Here is a 14820-nt window from a genome sequence, read left to right on the forward strand (position 1 = left end):
CGATTTTAGTCCCTATTCTAGAAAACGCGTCTCGTTTTTGTTCCTGACGTTACATTAGAGACAGAAATTGCACAACTAGCAAATGGAATAAATTAAAAATATTAAAATAATGCACCCTGTGTCCATGTGGCTTTCCACGTCAGCCTCTAGATTAAAAAAAAAAAAAATTTATTAATTTTAACTAAATAAAAAAAAAATTAAAAACAAAAATAAAAACCAAATCCAGTAAGAACAACAAATTTCAAACCCAGCAAATTTAAAACCAAGCAAGAACAAGATCAACAAAACACAAACCTAGCAAATTTAAAACCCAAAAAATTAAATTCAAACCCATATTCCAAAAATCTGGATTTGATTTTTGTGTAAATTTTAACTAAACAAAAAAAAAAAAGGAAAAAACTGAAATAAAAATAAAAACCCAGAAAAGTAAGAAAATTCAAAACCCCAAAAAATTCAAAACCCAAAAGGAGAAGGAGAACAAGAACAAATCCAGAAAATTCATACCACTGTCACTACCAAACCTCCATACCCAAACCACTGAGACTCATACCCAAACACACTACCGAGCCACAAACAACCACTAAGATCCATACCCTTCAGTTTTCAGAGACCCACGCAAGACCCAAGATCCATACCCTTCAGTTCTACCAAGCCACAAATCCACCAACTAAACCAACCCAACAACCATCGAAGCCAACCTAGCCACCATCGAATCCAACCCACAACAAGCCAAGACCACCCATGGTGAGCCACGACCACCCCACCCACTGCGAGCCACGACTACCCATAAGCAGACACCGGACCACGGCGATCTGAATCCCACCTACCCAAAGCCTTTATGCTGATCTGTGCCACGCCAATCTGAGGCCCAAAAGCCAATATTGAAAGAGAGAAGCTTTCAAGGTGAGAGGAAAAGAGAAGAAAGCGTGGGAGAAAGAGAGAAACTCTGAAAGTGAGAGGAAGAGAGAGAGTGAGATTAAAAAATAATTTTCTGGGTTTGTTCTTGTTCTTGTTCTCCTTCTGGGTTTTGAATTTTTTGGGTTTTTGAATTTTCTTACTTTTCTGGGTTTTTATTTTTATTTCAGTTTTTTCCTTTTTTTTTTCATTTAGTTAAAATTTACAAATTAATTTTTTGTTTTTAAAAAATGACATGGCATTTGTGGGTATTATTTTAATATTTTTAATTTTTTTCGTTTGCCAACTGTGCAATTTCCGTCTCTGATGTAACGTCGGGAACAAAAACGAGATGCGTTTTCCAGAATAGGGACTAAAATCGGTGAAAAAAAAAGTTAGGGACCAAAGTGAGAATCGTGTGAAAATGTAGGAACGAAAAAGGGTTTTATCCCATAATAATAATAATAATAAATAAAATAAAAAAAACTTGTGCTGACGTGGATTTTTTTATTGAAAAAAATGCCATATGGAACTCGAGTTTTTTAAACTTGAGTTCCATGCAATACAATACTCGAGCTTACGAAGCTCGAGTTCTTTGTAAATACAAAACTCGAGCATAATGCTCTTTTATTTTTCTTCTATGATACTCGAGCTTACCAAGCTCGAGTTCCTTGTAATATGGCACTTGAGTTTGGCAAGCTCGATTTCCTTATACTTTTTTTTTTTTTTTTTTAATAATCAACAAATAAACATAAACATAAAAATAAGTAATTTTTTTCATTTGAATGCACAAACATATGTTTTTATTTATTTAAATAGAAACATTGTAAAATATAGAAATTTTAATTTCAAAATATTAATTTTTAGGCCACTCATACCCCTTGTTCATTCATTTTTAACACACTCATCAATTTCTAACTTCTCGGAAGCGTTATGGTCAAATTGGTTAAAATATTGGGGGTTACAATGAGAAATTAGATCAACATGTAAAAGAAAAATCTCACTCCATTTTTAGCCATGGGCATACCGAAAGAAGTTTAAGCTACATATTGTTACTTTATCAATCTTGTTCTGAATTACTGTATGGTCAAATGGTTGATAAGTATTACAAAAAGAGTGGACCACTCGGATATAAAGAAGAACTTACATCTTACCACGTCTGGATATGTAAGTTCTTGACTTGCGGTGTTTCTAAGAGGAATATGAAAGATTTTTTCTATACATCTAAATGTTTGGTTGATGATGTGAAAGTTGCTTTAGCAATTTTTTTCTTGGTGAGCTGTACCACACCATGTTATTGAGTGACATATTATTAGCTGATGATGTGAACTCACCAAGAAAAAAAGTTGCCAAAGCAACTTTCACATCATCAGCCAAACATTTAGATGTACGGAAAAAATCTTTCACATTCCTCTTAGAAACACTGCAAGTCAAGAACTTAAATATCCAAACGTGGTAAGATGTAAGTTCTTATTTAGATCTGAGTGGTCCACTCTTTCTGCAATACTTATCAATCATTTGACCATACAGTAATTCAGAACAGGATTGATAAAGTAACAATATGTAGCTTAAACTTCTTTTGGTGTGCCCATGGCTAAAAATGGAGTGAGGTTTTTCTTTTACATGTTGTTCTAATTTCTCATTGTAACCCCCAATATTTTAACCAATTTGACTATAACACTTCCGAGAAGTTAGAAATTGATGAGTGTGAGCTTGGTAAACTCGAGTATCGTGTTGCATGGAACTTGAGTTTACCAAGCTCGAGTTCCATGTGGCATTTTTTCAATAAAAAAATACACGTTAGCACAAGTTTTTTTTATGAAACTCGAATGTTTAAAACTCGATTTAGACAGCAAACTCGAGTTTTAAAAAGTGGTATATTGCTACTTATTTTGTAAACAGTGGTATGTTGCTAATAATTTCTACGAAAAGTGGTAAATGGCCAATTTGGCCCAGAACCCCATCTAGCATGACAATGCAACGTTGCACAACACTTGACCATTTTGAATTGAAGTTTCTATCTTTTCAACAACTTGAATAATTTCCCAATTTCCTTGCTTGCTCTGAATTTCAACCACATCAAACACTGTCTTTTCATCTCACAATGCCAATGCTTCAGTAGCCACTGCAAAACAAGATCAATAGTCCTTATTAAACCACATCTAATTTTCACACATCCCAGCACCCTCTAGGTAGATCAATTAAATTTGCAACCGTCACTAATTGCTAAGCTGATATCAAAAAATCAAAAATACGGTCTATTGGATCTGATAGCTTTTTCTTTCAATTGCATCAATTTCCTTATATTTACCGACAAGGGTCACTCTGAGGTTGCAGAGATCAAGAATACCAGAAAATTATGTAGTTAAATTAATCATGCTTGTTGCTTGATGCTTGAGCTTCAAAATGCTGGCCTGCTTCTTCAAGAGACAATCAGGGAGGCTAGTTTTGCAACATTCTCCTGTTGAATGTGTAAAAAGGAACCTCTTCTTTCATTTTTCTTTTTTTGATAAGTAATGTAATTAATATTTCAATATACATATAAAAGCAAAGACCTCATGCAGGAATACATGAGCTCCTACCATGTGGCACTCTAATTTTGCATTTTGTCATTTTTTTTACCTCTTTTCATTAAGTTTTTTTTACCGTTATCCAAAGGTTTGCATTAATTTATTTTTACTCTTATCTCGTTAATTTTTAATTAATTGTTTGAGCTTATATCACACATTTCTCTCTTCTTCATGTCTTTTAGCATACCCACCGTTTTAGTGTTAAAAACGAAAGCAAAAAGAAAAAGAAAAAAAGAGACTAATAGTAATAACTAACTAGATAAGGCCCTAGGGAGAGATAGAGAGATACAAAAATGTTGTGGATTGTTAAATGAAATACATTGTTTCACTATTATCAAAATAAAAGACTTGAGATTGACAAAGTATTTGTAAAAGAGAGAAAAAAGAATCTGAGGAGTCTCTATCATACTAGCCTTCCAAGTCCCACCACCATCAAGCCGCCGAAACCCCTATGGGTAATTTTTTTTCTTTAAAAAAAAAAAAATTAAGGGCTTAAATATGATTTGGGTTTAGGTAATTTTGTTGGATAGTTTTTGTTTTGGGTAAATAAGTAGAGAGGGTATTTGGTGCGCAATGTAAAGTCATATATTACTTTGGTTTTAAATCATCTAAAAGACCCATGCATATGCATTTGCCTAGACCATGTCTTAATGTTGCACTATTGATGAGTGAAAGACGGTGAGAGAGTTGGACATACTTTCATTTTATGGTATGCAATTTGTGTACACAACACAAATTAGTTGATTTTTATTGTTCTGTTACTCTTTTGCATTTATTTTTGGTTTCATGATTTTTTATTATTATATGTTAATCTTACCTTCAAAAGGCTACCAATGTGCAGTGAAACTACTAATATCTATAGCGTTGCGTTGGTTTGCAAATAATCCGAATTTGATTTGACAGCCATGGGAAACATTATTTACTAAATATGCCCTTGGGTTGGGAGTGGCGAGTGTGGATTATAGTGGCCTTTTATTTTGTTAAGGTTTGTGTTCAACAGGTTCCTCCATCGGATGCCAATGTCGACAACAACACCGGGTTAAGGTGGCCAATTTTTTCTTGGGTAATCTCGTCAGTGAAGCTGGTGGATTTTATTCAATTGTCAACGTTAAACAGGGGTGTAACGCCGTGTTTGCTGAGTTGGGTAAGTTGGACAAGTGGAATAATTTAATTTGGGAATCTAAGGAATTGCATAAGATACTGTACATAAGTTTTTCCCTTACACAAAATACTTAAAAGCTGAAATTATAACCTATTATAGTAATAAAATCTTTATGATATTCCTAGACTGTCGTTTGTTTGGTATTGAAGAAGTCAACGTAGCTTCTTTCCATGGATTTCTCTTTTGTTGATCCAGAATTTTAAAAACACATGAAATGATACAACTATATACGTGTTAGATCATGAGTGGTGGAAAAAAGTAATGAGTCCATGTGAAAGTCTCCATGTGAAAGTGATAGACAGTCAATCATAGTCTGATATATAAGATAGTTGTAACAAAAGTTGTGACATTATATATGATACTAGAATTATTTTACTAATTCCCACAGTTGTTTTTTCTAAAATCCTTGAAATGTCATTATGAAAATGTAAAAAGTAAATAGTTTTCATAATTTTTTGATGAATAATCAACTTTGAAAAAGTTTCATACATTTAAAAACATCTTTTAGGAAAGAAAAAAAAATGGGGAAGTTTGGGTCTAGTGCTTCCATTGTACTGGACCTGGTCGGATGATGACACGTGTCCAAAAATAGACACGTATCACAATCTCAACGGGTCCAGTGTCTAGTGTCACTATACACTTGACCTAATCCAAACCCAAAAAAAAATTTGTGTGAGACAAAGGAAATATAAATATAAATATATATATATATATAATTTTTTTTTTTACTTTTTAAATATTATTAATAATTAAAAAAAAATTTGCACATCAATCTAAATTAAGTAAATATAAAAATGTTTTATTTAAAAAAAAATTGTGCAAGTAATTAAGGAGAACAAGAAGAATGTAAAGATATTATAATTTATAAGTATTAGAGAGGTGCTACGTTTACAACATTTTCACAACAAATTATAGGTGATTAGTTGTTGTCAATGAAGACTAGTCCCACACTAACCCACTTTTTCTTCTTTTTACTAGTCCATTAATGTTGTTAATTGCATTTAATTAGTATTGGTTTCTAAAGTCAATTTGAATTAAAAGAGTACTATTACTTTAATAATCGTTTACAATGAAGAATAGTCCAACTAACCCTCTTTTTCTTCTTTTTACTGGTCTTAATGTTGTTAATTGCGTTTAGTTTAAGTAGCATTGGTATCTAAAGCCAATTTGGATTAAAAGAGTCCAATCTTACACACCTTATAATTTGTAAATTTTTTTGGGTTTGTTTGCTTGTGCAATTGATAGAAATTAAGAAAAAACCTCAAGAAGAGGAAAAATATTTATTCAAGACTTAAGAGAAGTAATGTCCAGTAATCCGATTCTTTTACCATTGTTCAATCATGATCTATCTTAAATACTTGATATGACATTATTCTGATATCTTTTTAGCACAAATTCATTGAATAGTTATTAGATTCGTGGTAAGCATAAAGCAATTCATCTCACATATTTTATACATCATCCAGAGAAGAATGATGATGACATATGATATGGTGAAGCTGTCAAGTATAAGAGCTCCGTTGATGCATTCTATCAATTCCTTAGGAATGAATGTCTCAAATCTCTTTTCAAGGAAGCTGGTGCAATTATTTTCCATGGATGGAGCCATTGTTTACTCACTTGAATAACTTAGAAGATCTTTTCTCCTAAGAAATTGATGCCTTCTTGAAATTGGTTGCATGTAGTTTGATTGTAGTATTTAATGATTGAAACAAGTCTCTGATGTACAAAAATGTCTCAGACTACAACGAAGAAAAAACGAAAGGACATATTCAACAAAAAGAAAGAAGAATGAAAAAGAAACAGCCCAAGATATTTTTAAATCTTATTTTCAATAGCTTTCTTACATCACACAAGTTTTTGACTACTACCGATTAAAATTTGTTACAGCAAAGCCCTTCAAGGTTCTATTTTTTGTATACGTAACTTATAATATCAAATAAAATTCTATCAGTTTATCTCAAAAAAAAAAAAAAAAGGTTCTATTTTTTGTTTTCTCTCACGGAATTTTCTGTGTTTTAACGATGATGAATGGTTAAGGTTTTATTAAATGTGTGCAAAAGGATTTTTAATATACCAATGATTACTTCTGTATCATTTATCTCTATAAGTACAACAAGCGATGTCTTGCTTGGATGCACCCGAGTGTGCCTAAATGTAACACAGGCTTCACTTACCCAAGTAAAATTGAATGGTAGAAGCAAGAATATTAAATCTAAAAGACTCAAGATGTTCGTTTCCTAAATAGTTTAGAAATGATGCTAACTAATGAAATTGTTAGCAAAATGATGTTATTTGCAAAAAAATCTCTCATGTGATGAAAGTCCCGTGTGTGTATATATATATATTAATTTTTTAAAATGTATAATTTTCTCAAATTACATGTCATATACTCAATAATTTATAAGCCACGTCAATGTTTTCTTTAATAATATGATTAAAATTTTCATGATGGAAAGAGGAATGAAAGTTTATAGATTATTATATTTACACAAAATACTTAAGCTGAAATTATAACTTATTATAGTAAATTATAATTAAATTCATGTATATAATTGTGGTCTTCCAAAATATTATATGTGCCATATATCAATTTTTCTACAAATATTTACCAAAAGTGATATGACAACATAATTGGTGTCACACCGACAATTTAAAAGTGATTTATTTATTATTATTATTTTATGTTTAAAATTTGATATATTGATTTAGGAACATAACAGTTGAAGGAAACTCACTTGCATGAGATTTTTTTTTTTTTTTTGATATATAGGAAGACTATGGATATCATTCAACTATAAAGAATTAGTTATAACTTATAACAGCATAGAAAAAATTGTATTTTAAAAAATAATAATTTTTTTCAATCCAAACAGAAAAAATTATCAATGTCTAGAGTATTTTTAGTTAAAAGGTGTGCAGATTTATTATCTTGCATGCAAACATGGGAAAAGGCAACTCTACAAAAGTCAAGAAGGAACAACAAAATACCATAAACAACCGAAGTCACAGACAATAGGGGCGGAGATTGCTCATTCAAGACTTGTATCATTGTAAGGGAATCACCCTCTGTAACAAATATTTCCTGAATGCCCATATCTTTAGCAAACTGAAAACCTACTTCAGAGGCCTTTGCTTCCACTTCAATAGCTCCCAAGGGTGCGTCAAAGCTTCTTACTAAGGGCTGCTATCAAATTGCCTCTCATTTCGAATGACAAACCCCACGCCAGCCGTTTTTTGAGTCGAAAGGGATGGGATGAAGGTTTCACTGTCACAACTCACAACAGGTCCATATTGATCCAGATATTTGAGATGCCACAGCGCTCGTCCATCCTTCCTTACTCTCCAAAAAATGACTTTGGCTAATTTATTGAAGATGCTCGTAGGCTCTTTTATATTTTATTTTTTACCAAGCAAATATGGGAAAGCCTATATAACTGCGAGTAGTGCTACAGCTAAAGCCTAAACTAAACAAGGGGACCACGAGTGAACCCCTATAATTCTAAATTTTTTTAATTATATATAAAAATCAATATATAATATTTAAAAGTATTAGGAAGAAAATTATACCTAGCCCAAATTTGTGGGCACTCTCTCCCAAATAGAGTTCAACACCCCTACTTCAAAAACTATTAAATTATTATGAATTGTCCATGGTTGGTAAGCATTATAAAATTAATCATCGCGCGAGCATTATTATGAAGGGCATTGATTGAAATCTATTTGGGTTTGTTTATAAAATCAAGGTAGTGTGTGGAATCTGATGGAGTACTAAAGTGCATATGGAGTGAATTCCTCTTAAGTTGTTTTTTAATTGCTCATTACTTAAACAAAATAATTATAATGGATATGTGTGTGTAATTTATAATTGTTGTTTTTTATAATGAACTCATTATTAACAAAGTTCTATAACAATTATGCTTAAATATATGTACAATATTCTTCAAAACAATATTACGCTCTGTTTGTTTTAGCATAAACGTTTTCTGAAAAATTGTTCATTTTCCAAAGAGCATTTTCTAGAAAACTATATCATTTTCCAGTGTTTGGTAACGATCTTGAAAATGAGCTTGAGAATGTTTTCTGGAGTTTGGTACGCAAATTTTTATTTTTATTTTTTATATTTCTTGTGTAATTTAAAACATGTGTATTATGTAAACCAACTAATGTAATTAATATAAATAAAATAAAATAAAAAACCAAGAATGAATTTGGTTTTCATACTAAAATTTTGACAATAGATACAATCAAAATTAGTTTTCAAATTTTCATGATCTCTACCACTCATCTTACTCATATATATGGACAGTAATGTCCATACATACATACATATATATATATATATATATATCAACCATTTGTCTATATACATAAAATTGATATAGGAATACATCTTTAATAAGTACAAATAACAATAACTTTTAATTGTCTAATCTTTTTGCTGGTACACTAATTGTCTACTATGGTCAACCACAAGTCTTTAATATTACTCAAAATTATGTATTTATATAATGTATCTACATAATATATTATCACTGCATAATATCTGCATAATGTATCCACCAACAAATACAATTCTCCTAAACAATTATCATTCATTATATAACAATATTATTAATTTACCGTAAAGATTATCTCATGTAAAAGCAATTTAGAGCCGTATAGGAACTATGTTTAAAATTTTCGTCTTTTACTTCATTCATTCTTTCTTCTTCTTTTTTATTTTTAATATTTTTTTAGCACTTTTATGTGCAAAAAAGAACTACCTGGAATCCATCAAACCAAAAATTTCTTAGAGAAAAAAATAAAATCAAGTTTGAAATTCAAAGTAAAGAATTGGGATTTTGGTAGAAATGAATGAAATAATTATCATTGCAAATATGTTCTCCTTTGCAAGTTGGTAAAGAGGAATGAAATAATTATTGAGCAATGAGGGGGGAAAAATCTAATTAGAGAACTGTGTTATAAAGGGGAAGAGAAACATGGAGAGAGAGAGAGAGAGAGAGATCTATGGAAGAGGGGAGACCAGAGTTAGTGACAGTGGGGGTGTGAGGAAAGAAAAAGAAAAGGGAAGAGAGAAAGAGTGAGAGTGCGTATTGTGAGAGAGAGATTGTTTTCCAAAAAAAAAAAAATTGGAAAACAACATATAGAAAATAAGCCTTATTTTTATTAAGATTTTCTATTGACTAAAGATAGTTTTCTGTTTACTAGTTTTTTTTGTGTTACCAAACACTGGAAAATGTGGAAAACTATCTTTATAGAATATTTTCCAGCGAAATAAACAGAGCGTTACATAAAACATTGCAATATTATCTGTGCATTGCATGGACAACTTGCTAATTTTCATTAAAGAATATATACTTTTATGTTCACAATGATGAACACAAAGTGTTAAAAGAGTACAGAAGTATAAAAAAAATAATAATAATAAAAATCTAAGAAAAATTAAAAACTCTAAAATATAAGAACAATGGGTAAAACCCCAAATTTGGGACCAACAAAAAGGAAATTCAAGCGAACAAAGGTTTTAGTTGATCCAATGAGCTCTCCATACCTTCAAAAGTTCGTCTACTCCGCTCCTTCCAAACAACTGAACAAGCCACATCAACACTCATGATCTTGGACAGCCTGTCATGTTGCCTGAAAAAAAAAAAAAAAAAAAAAAAAAATTAACATTAGCCAGCTGCAACATACAGTGCCGTGTATAAGAATAAAAATATTGAAATATTTCAGAATTGAATAAAGAACAATTGATGCTGATATGATCTTTCCGCGCCTGGCAATAAAACGGTTTCAAAGTCATCATTAGCCTTTTCATTTTCACTTTCAGGATATAGCCCTTGTATTCTAGGATTGTAGAATTTCATTGCATAATCTTAACCACAAAAACTACTTTAAACGCTATAGAACCAATTGAAAAACAATACATTGTCCTTTCAGGTTTGACATTTTCAGTTGTGAGTCTTACGAGGAACAGTAGGCTTAGCCTTAACATAGAAGATGGTTTTTTTTTTTTTTTTTTTCAACAAGCAAAAGGATGTTTCATGAATAAGAGACTACTTCACAAGGTTGAACACAAAGTCTAAATAATAATAATATAAGCCTTAATATAAAAACTTGCCGTATACAAGTTATTTATCTGCTTAAAAACCACATATAAAAGTAACAATTAGAAAGAAATCTAATTCAGAATATAATAAAATTGGGCAATATCACTTCACACAAACTTCTTGACATGAAGAACAAATCCAATATAATTCATGGCCTTTTACATCCTGAACCCAGATTATAAGTACGTTGGCATTATCCCAACCATATTTCATTTCTCCATATGAACTGTACACTGATTGTAACAAAATGCCTATACCATGCAGTGTACAGGACAAATAAATACCTAATTAAAAGTTTAAAATCCAGGATGTACTGTAATATATTATTATTGAGATGATTCCGAACCCCCAGCTGCGTCCGTGCTTTCTAGAGTATAAGGCAAATGTTGGCACATTTTCTTGGGTCGTTACACTCAAGGTCAACAGTAAACAGAAATTTTAAAAACCATAATATACTAACAACTTGTTTAAATAGGAAAAGGAATAAGAACCTGTGTTGCAATCCCAGCATGGTCCATACCAGGAACCCACAAGGTATTGTATCCAGACATTCTCCGCCAGCGAATAATCGTATCCTGCACGTAGTATATACCAATTCATATTAAAAAAACCCACAAGGAAGATGGAAGATGTATAGCATAAACATAAAATTTTAGGAAACCACAGGACCTCTACAGCAGCAGTAAGGGCATGGCCTATATGGAGGGCACCAGTCACGTTTGGAGGTGGCAAGATCTGCAAAATAAAGGAACCGAGTCAAGAACAGAAATTATGAGTACACAACCAGGTCATTTAATTAAATATACATACTTGTATCTTACTCCTTTCGGTTAAACTTGCATTTAACTTAATCAATTCGTATTTACATGTTGCACAACACGCTTCATACATTTCTTTTACATTTGTACATTTATACTTATGAGAATTCTCAAGATTATAATGCATTCATTTTTTATTTTTTATTTTATAGGTAAGATTATATTGCATTTATCAAATGGCTAAATTCTCAAGATTAAAGTTTTTACATACATACATAATCAATTCATACTTCATAGGTGTTAAACAGACAGTTAGTACCAAAAACTCAAATGGCCAGAATGTATGGGCAAACTTAACCAGTCATAGCTTAAATCCTAATAAACTAATTGACAATGAATTGAGTAAAATTTTACAAGAAATAGTTTTTTGCCAACAAAACTTCTTGTTAGACAGGCAGAAAACAAATCATAGTAAATATTCCTCAGTCTCATCCATATTAGTTACTATTCTCATCTCTGCTATTCAAATCCCTCCAATTTACAACCTCATCCTACATTGCAACCAAATCCTAGGAGCTGGGCTTCAATTCTGTGTTGTCACAATTGCATCACTACTTTATAATTTCTTTGTATTCCAGTCAGTTGCAAAAGTATACAAGCCCTCATCAATAGTTTGCTTTGCTTCTCAGAAAAATTTTAACCATATTCTTCAATATTCTAGAGATGTTAAAAACCACCCAAGATGCACATGAAAGTTGTTTTCAAATCTAATTCACATGAAAGTCACTATTTGTTTCTGTTCAAAATTTCCTTTGTGATAGGAAAACAAAAAACATTAACTAATGAAAATATTCTTATAATTCCAGAAATTTTTTTAAAGAATTCCAGAAAGAAACTCACGATAACAAATGGGGGTTTGGAGCTCTTCGCATCTGCAACAAAGAACCCAGATAGCTCCCACCATGCATACCACCTAGATCAGCAAAATCAAGGATGAAAACAGTACAAAAGTTTCAATTATGATCAATTTCATTCAGGAAGAGATTAAAAGAAAAACAACACATACGATTTCTCAACTGCAGTAGGACTGTACTGCTTTGCCATTTGACTAGACAGCCTTTTCTTCTCGCCAAAAGGTGTTTCAGGGTCAAGAAAGTCCTCAGAATTCTCTTCCTTCCCCCCACGCTTCACCATTTTCTTTTCACTTTTTTTTCTATTAGTTGATGTTTGTTGCGCCTAAAAATAAATGGAACACACTAATCATTATACACAATCCTCATATGCATCAATAATTCATTAAAGCAAGTCATGCAAATATATGATCCACTCTACAAAAAATATGTTCTTGTTACCTGCAGTTTAGCAACTTTCTCTAAAGCCTTTTGCTTTTTCAATTCTTTCTCCCTTGCCTGCCAGAAAATTATGCATTCAATTTGACCAATAATTATCTTTAAAAAAGGTTAAAAGTTATTCCCACAGAGAAAATAACTTTCAAGAATAAAATGCAATGTTTTACTGCAAATTTAGGGGCCGTTTGGTACATGTGTTTAAACACATGTTTTCAGTTTTTAAACAATATTTTATGCATTTTCACACACCTTTCACTCACACGTATTTCCAAAAAATACAAACAACGCTACTAAAACAACATTACCAAACGGCCCCTTACAAAAATATAATAAGAAAATGGAAGTAAGAAAACATAATATATACCATACTAGGGTTAAAGATATTAGGTTTATAAGTAAATTATGTGTAATGGTCCAAGAGATCTAATTATGTTGTAAACTCAAGTAAACCTAACCCTAGCCATTATATATACCATACTTGGGTTCATTGTAATCTAAAAAGTATGGACACTTTATTTGGAGTGCTGTAACCGTGTCAAATCCATGTCCTACCCACCGTGTCATATTATAATTTTTCAAAAATTGCTTATGTCACACCTGTACCCATATCCATGTCCGTGCTTCCTAAATTGGAATGCACAATTGAGAATACAATAAAGATATATCCGCCAGGACTTTATATTGTAAACATAGGCCATAAGGCCAACCCACATATTTGAGCTCACACATCCAACGTTTTCAATTCAAACAAATGGAACCAAAATTACAAGGCAAGTAAACAAATACATCACAATCAGCAACTCACTTAGGAAGCACAAACATTTCATTTGAGATGCCATACACGTGTCCTACCAGTGCCCAAGCTTCCTAGCAACTCACTCTAATAGAAAACAAACTACACACACTCGTGTATAGGTTGGGTTCAAGTTACCTTTATTGTTCTTGTACACCACTTAATAACTTTTTAAATAATCAATATTTCAAAAATCCCACGGTTAAATTACATATTCTCTTTATTCTTAAGACGTTTCATGTGAATCAAATGCTATTTTTATTATTCCGTCTACAATTTTAAATACAAAAAATTTAAATTTTAAAAATAATGTAACTATTAATCTCAAATCATCTTGAAATTTTGCAAGCATTTAGAGTATGAGGAAAAAAAAATTCTATCTAACTATGGATTTTTTAAAATTCGCATTTAATAAAAAAACATTGAGTGTTGTAAATATAACTTGAACTCAACCACATAAATATATATATATATATATATATATTAACAATTAATCAAATACATCACAATCAGCAACTCACACTCAGAGAAAACAAACTACACGTATATAGATTAGCAGTTTGTCAAACACAATACAATCACTATCAGCAAACTATACATACATAAATGCATGGTAATATTGCGAATAAAAACCTTCTCTATTTTTTTCTTCTTCTTCTTCTTCTCGTCTTCAATTTCCTGATTCTTCTCCGAAAGCACCTGAGAATGATAGAAACAAAAGGTGAGGTTGCGTTTTTTCCAAACATAGAATTCAGAATCATCAAACACAAACAGTCTCAGTGACTCCGCATTTGCGAATTGAAAATTTTACCATTTTGTTATTTGTATTTGACAAATATCAGACATGCGATTGTGCACGCCTTGCTAACAGCCTTTCACAAACCCGCCTGCCTCTGCGTCAATTTCTTTCTTTCTTTCTTTTCTATCTTCTTCACTCTTCAGATCTGTTTATATATATACGCATACATTTTTTCTAAGAGAGACGTTAGTGCACATATAACGCACATAGTGTGACTTTGTGTACAAGAAAGTGCGCTCAATGGTACATGTCACTTAGTGGCAATGCCACATGGTTTAATTACAGCCATGTCACTTTCCCACACAAATAATTAAAGCCACTGATAAATCTTAAATGCTAGGATATTGTTACTTGCTCCTATTGGTGAAAAAAATATTATTCCAAT

At 31.5% G+C, this 14820-nt stretch overlaps 1 protein-coding gene across 1 annotated transcript; it reads right to left on the reverse strand.

Moving 5' to 3' along the window:
• Positions 1 to 11203: 11203 nt before the first annotated feature.
• Positions 11204 to 14578, reverse strand: LOC126705151 (valine--tRNA ligase, mitochondrial 1-like). The gene is made up of 7 exons (XM_050404091.1): positions 14448 to 14578; positions 14270 to 14335; positions 12847 to 12903; positions 12561 to 12730; positions 12395 to 12467; positions 11406 to 11471; positions 11204 to 11311 (listed from the first exon to the last, which is right to left on the reverse strand). The coding sequence occupies exons 1-7, from the start codon at positions 14448 to 14450 to the stop codon at positions 11204 to 11206; spliced, it is 543 nt and encodes a 180-aa protein (XP_050260048.1). The 5' UTR covers positions 14451 to 14578.
• Positions 14579 to 14820: the final 242 nt, after the last annotated feature.

Source organism: Quercus robur, chromosome 11 (genome assembly GCF_932294415.1).
Source record: "Quercus robur chromosome 11, dhQueRobu3.1, whole genome shotgun sequence".
In the NCBI taxonomy this organism is placed as follows: domain Eukaryota; kingdom Viridiplantae; phylum Streptophyta; class Magnoliopsida; order Fagales; family Fagaceae; genus Quercus; species Quercus robur.

Bases quoted from the DNA above. Each gene is read 5' to 3' on its own strand.
- LOC126705151 (XM_050404091.1), bottom strand. The intron at 11,472-12,394 runs GTGAGTTTCTTT...TTTATTTTGCAG, and splicing joins CCAAACCCCCATTTGTTATC to ATCTTGCCACCTCCAAACGT. The intron at 11,312-11,405 runs GTCCTGTGGTTT...TACTACGTGCAG, and splicing joins CCCTTACTGCTGCTGTAGAG to GATACGATTATTCGCTGGCG.